The following is a 4,911-nucleotide window of genomic DNA, read 5'->3' on the forward strand; positions in this document are numbered from 1 at the left end:
GGGGGGAGGGGGCCCGAGGCTGCGGCGCGCGCGGCTCACCACCCTGCCGTCCACAGGGAGCTGTCGCAGCCACCCCCCTTGCTGTCGCCCCAGAATGCCCCCCACATCGCCCTGGGCCCCCATCTCAGGCCCCCCTTTTTGGGGGTGCCCTCGGCCCTGTGCCAGACCCCAGGTGAGGAGTAGGCTGGTGCGCGATTCTGTGCCCCGGAGGTTGGGGGGGGTTGGGTGGGGCTGTTGGTGCGGGGCCATCCGGGTTCGTCACAGACCCCGTGTCCATCAGTGCTCCCGGCGAACCCGCCCCTTCCCCTATGGAAGCCAAGGACAGACCAGGGCGGGCTTGGGTGGCCCTGGACCACTCGGCCACCCGGCCTCGTGGTCTGTCCCCTTCCCACCAGGCTACGGCTTCCTGCCCCCTGCCCAGGCGGAGATGCTCGCCCGGCAGCAGGAGTTCCTGCGGAAGCAGAACCTGGCCCGGTAGGTGCTTCAGCCGGGGGTGGGGCGGCGGGGCGGCGGGGCGGGAAGTGTCACTGCCGAGCTGGCTGATACCCTGCGGTCTGTCTCCACGGCCAGGCTGGAGATGTCAGCAGAGCTGCTGCGCCAGAAGGAGCTGGAGAGCGCGCACCGGCCGCAGCTGCTGGCACCCGAGGCCGCCCTGCGCCCACCCGACGGTGCCGAGGAGCTGCAGCGGCGCGGGGCCATGCTGGTGCTGAGACACAGCTCTGCGCCCCTGCTGGCCCTGCCTCCCCAGGGACCCCCGGGCCCCGGCCCCGGCCCCCCCACCCCGCCCCAGGAGCCTGCCCGCCGAGCTCCTCGGAAGGGGGGGCCCAGCCCTGCCTCAGCCCGGCCCAGTGAGCCCAAGGAGACCACAGGGGCTGGGCTCTGGGCACAAGACGGCTCTGAAGATGAGCCCCCCAAGGACTCAGACGGAGAGGACCCCGAGATGGTGGCTGCTGGGGGCCAGGGCCCCATCCTGAGCCAGGACCCAACTGGAGGGGCCAGCTCTGAGGAGAAGGGGCTTGCCTCAGGGTCCATGTTGCCCCCTCCTCTGCCCCTGGGCTTGCCCTACACGGTCAGCCCCTACTTCCACACAGGTGGGCAGCCCTGCCACGCCTTTAGATCCCTCCATGGGGTGGAAGGAGACCCAGTCCCCCATCCCCCACCCAGGGTCTCAGGAGGGCGTCCACCGGGAGAAAGATCCTTTTCCGTCATCAGTCCAACATTTTCTGAACAATTAGGGCGAGCAAAGGTCAGCAGACAGGGGTGGGAGCATAGGAAAGAGCTGGCCAGAGTCCTAGTAACGCTCTACCCCCAAACCAGGCGCCACGGGGGGCCTCCTCATGGATGGGGAGGGGGCCGCAACGCCCGAGGACGTCAGCAAGTGGACAGTGGACGACGTCTGCAGCTTTGTGGGCGGCCTGTCGGGCTGCGGAGAATACGCACCGGTGAGGGCCCCGCCCAGGATGGTCTGAGCACCCAGCTACCCAGCGCGGCTTTTCCCACCCCGAATTTCTCAAAGACTGCGGGGGTGGGGGCACGGGGGCACACCCCACCCCCCGCTTTGTCCGTGCTTCCGCTTCCAAGGCGGGACACGTGCCTGACAGAGGAGACTTTCATCTGACTCTTTTTCCTGCAAGCTGCGCCAGCCGCTCCTCTAGGCTCTGCTTTCTCTGGAGAGCTTTGAGGCCACCCCAGGACACACAGCCCTGGCACTCATGCCCTGACACTGTGCCCCCCACCCCCAGGTCTTCAGAGAACAGGGGATTGACGGGGAGACCCTGCCCCTGCTGACAGAGGAACATCTCCTGACCACCATGGGGCTGAAGCTGGGGCCTGCTCTCAAGATCCGGGCCCAGGTGAGTGCCTGCTGGGGGCAGTGGTCTCCAGACAACGGAGGGGCAGCACTGAGGCTCCGCGTGTGGCTGCAGGGCAGCGGCCCCGCAGGCCCCCAACCAGGCCCGTCTCTCCGCAGGTGGCCAAGCGCCTGGGCCGAGTCTTCTACGTGGCCAGCTTCCCCGTGGCTCTGCCGCTGCAGCCACCAACACTGCGGGCTCCCGAGAGGGAGCTCAACTCAGGGGAGCAGCCCTTGTCCCCAGCACCGGCCCCCTCGCCCTACGGGGGCGCGCAGCCCCCTGCCAGCCGAGCCTCACCCAAGCAGGAGAACGGAACCATGGCTCTGCTCCCAGGGCCCGCGGACCCCTCCCAGCCTCTGTGCTGAGCTGATTTCAGACCCCCCATCCTTCACTGCCGGCTGTTCCCTGGCAAAGGCCCCCGACCCCACAGCTTATCCTCCTTTCGGTTTTGGATGCAAAAACACAATTTTTAAAACGAAAACACATGATTTAAGAGGAAAAGAACTGAGTTTCCAAAGACTCTCGGGGGGTGCCTGCAGGGCCCAGTGCAGACCGCATGGGGACCGAACCCAGGCCCGGGGCGGGGGCGCTGCACGCTGGGTGGCTGCAGACAAAGCAGAGATGGAGAAGGCGCAGGTGCACCCCAGGCCCTGCAGTGTCGGCCGTGCGCACAGCATGACTGCGCGCCAACGCCGGGCAGAGCCCCACTCTAGGTCGGCACCTTCGTGGGGAAGGTGCATCTCACCCGCCACCATAAGTTGCGGCAGGAGGCCAGCCCCACGGTGGTTTACGTCCCCACGGCCGCCGCTCCAAGACCTGGAACAGCACTTGGTCCTTTCTGCCCTGCGTGGGCACGGACCCCAGGGCCTCAGCTCAGCCGCAGCCGGGAAGCGGCACACCCGACTGCCTGGTGAGGTGGGAATGCCACGCAGCAGCCCCCCACGAGGCTCCAGGCAGGCAGCCCTCAGTCATCCTCGTCCTCGGAGAGCTCTAGATCCTGCAGCTCGTCTTCCGGCCCCTGGGCCAGCCGCCACGGCTCCTGGGGATCCGGCCCCGCCTCTGTGTCTGGGCTTCCATCTGCAGGGAGAGCCACAGCTACATAAATTCTGCTTTATCAGGAAGAAGCCAGCCTAGGAGGTTACTCATCACTAATTAATCACAGCACTAATTAATTTATCGCTGCTGCTGTTGCTGGGGGCCAGAGCCAACGGGGATGGAGCAGCTGGCCCAGCGTCCCGGGACGGGGGGGAGGCGCGGGGGCCCAGCTTAGAGCCAATGGCCCTGCCCACCCACCGGATTCCCCATGACAGTCTCGGTCCCCAGACAGATGGGCTCAAAAACCACGGCATCCCACGCTCTCAGGAACCACTTACCCTCTGAGCCGCTGACTTCCTCCACTCTCTGCCAAGCTCTTGGGGACCCAGGCGTCTCTGGGGACCAAGCACAAGAGCCCATGGGGGTGGGCCCACCAGCAAATGCACAGAGGAGGGGCAGCTAAGGCAGGACGGGGGCTGGGGCACAGCCCTGGACCCCACTTCCCCTTAGGTCTCCTCTGTTCAAGTGGGAGAGGACCCAGAACTGCCCTGAAAGGTGGTGGTGGGAGGGGGGGACACAAGGCCTGGGGGCCCCACCTCTCTCTGGGGAGTCTGCGGCGTCGTCATCGGCGTCCTCAGCACCGTCCAGATCAAAGAGGTCCTTGAATTCTGCTCTGTCCTCACCCTTCCTGTCCGCCACCTTGCGGCGCTTTACCTCTGGGAAGTTCAAATCTTCCAGCTGGAAGGACAGGGACCCAGAGCTGCAGGTGAGGGTGGGCTCTCAGGGCTGCCTGCCCACCGGCCATAGCCCAAGCCCAAGCCCGACGCACATTCCAGACCCAGTCCTGCACCCTCCTACCCCGTGAGCCCCTCCTCTAGCCTCCAGCCCCTGCCCCCACGCAAGGACCCCACTTGGCCACTTTTGGGACACTTGGTCGGCATCACTGGGTAGGGCTCCTGGACAGCCGCCCTACCAGGCCAGTGAGGAGGCCGCTAAGTGACATCAAAGCTGCAGGCTCCAACCATGCTCCTTCCCTAATTTTCAGCTGTCACTCCCAGAACAGATGGCCTGCCCATACTGACACCAGGACAGGGATGCAGACAGTCATGCCATTTGGCATGAAGCTGTCCCCTCAGGTCACAATGTCACGCACCCACCGATCAGGCCCAGACCCAAAGACAGAGCTAGAGCTCTTCCTATACCTCCCCGCTGGCCCTCCTGGTGTCCACAGGCTGGCCTAGGTGACAAGGTCAGCCCAACACTCGCTCCTCCAGAAGCCCCAGCCCATCAGACCTGAGGGGCAGCAGCCTCTGCCCCAGCACAGCCCTGGGGCCTCTCCACCTGAGGGTCGTGGGAGCAGCCCCCAGACTCTAGCTGGTTGTGCCCGCCATCCGCCTCATCAGAGCATCGGCAGCACCAGCACACGGTGCAGCTAGGGTGGCTGGGGGCAGCACCCCCGAGCCCTGCTGACGTCCTCCCAGCCGTGCCCGCATCCCCGACGCCCCCCCACCCCCCCATCTCCAGCTGGATCTCACGGTCCCTCAGCTTCCGCCACTGGCTGTAGTACTTTGTGAGCGGGGTCCCCTCCTCCCGGGTCCGCTTCTCCCAGGCATCCTGTGCAGGGAGATCCAGGGTCATGTCCCACCCCGGGCAAACCCCCAAACCTCAGCCACACACTGACCAGTGGCCCCGGGGCCCCGGCACCAGCCCCCAGCTGACCACTGCGCGCTGATCGGACACGCCGAAGGAGACCCTCTGGCGGAGGCTGCGGATGTGTTCTGCGTTCTCCTGCACCTTCTCGAGCAGCTGGCGTACCTGACGGCAGTAGTTGGCCACCTTGCACTCCCGGAGGAAGGATTTCAGCTGCAGAAGAAGGGGGGCTCAGCCTAGCCCCAGGCACAAGGCTACTCTGCACCCCGCGAGCGGTGACCACAGGCAGGCGGGGGCGGGTCATGGGTTCGTGTGTCTCAGAGCCCTGGGGGACGCACCTGAGGTTGGGGGGAGCCCCAGTGCAAGTGTGGGGGGG

General features: G+C 66.2%; 2 protein-coding genes across 2 annotated transcripts in view; one reads left to right on the top strand and one right to left on the bottom strand.

Moving 5' to 3' along the window:
- The window catches only part of SAMD11 (sterile alpha motif domain containing 11), an 18,287-nt gene extending 16,072 nt beyond the window's left edge, over positions 1 to 2,215 (top strand). The window contains exons 10-15 of the mRNA XM_007448961.1: positions 57 to 172; positions 396 to 474; positions 571 to 1,091; positions 1,318 to 1,442; positions 1,743 to 1,853; positions 1,970 to 2,215. Of these exons, the coding sequence (XP_007449023.1) occupies positions 57 to 172; positions 396 to 474; positions 571 to 1,091; positions 1,318 to 1,442; positions 1,743 to 1,853; positions 1,970 to 2,215 (1,198 nt within the window). The remainder of the gene's footprint in view (positions 1 to 56; positions 173 to 395; positions 475 to 570; positions 1,092 to 1,317; positions 1,443 to 1,742; positions 1,854 to 1,969) is intronic.
- Positions 2,216 to 2,814: 599 nt separating this feature from the next.
- Positions 2,815 to 4,911, bottom strand: part of NOC2L (NOC2 like nucleolar associated transcriptional repressor) — a 12,249-nt gene continuing 10,152 nt past the window's right edge. Inside the window, exons 15-19 of the mRNA XM_007448962.1 lie at positions 4,605 to 4,748; positions 4,386 to 4,499; positions 3,482 to 3,623; positions 3,224 to 3,280; positions 2,815 to 2,927 (exon numbers count right to left, since the gene is read on the bottom strand). Coding sequence (XP_007449024.1) covers positions 2,815 to 2,927; positions 3,224 to 3,280; positions 3,482 to 3,623; positions 4,386 to 4,499; positions 4,605 to 4,748 — 570 coding nt within the window. The remainder of the gene's footprint in view (positions 2,928 to 3,223; positions 3,281 to 3,481; positions 3,624 to 4,385; positions 4,500 to 4,604; positions 4,749 to 4,911) is intronic.

This window comes from Lipotes vexillifer, unplaced genomic scaffold (genome assembly GCF_000442215.2).
Source record: "Lipotes vexillifer unplaced genomic scaffold, Lipotes_vexillifer_v1.1 scaffold835, whole genome shotgun sequence".
Taxonomy (NCBI): Eukaryota; Metazoa; Chordata; class Mammalia; order Artiodactyla; family Lipotidae; genus Lipotes; species Lipotes vexillifer.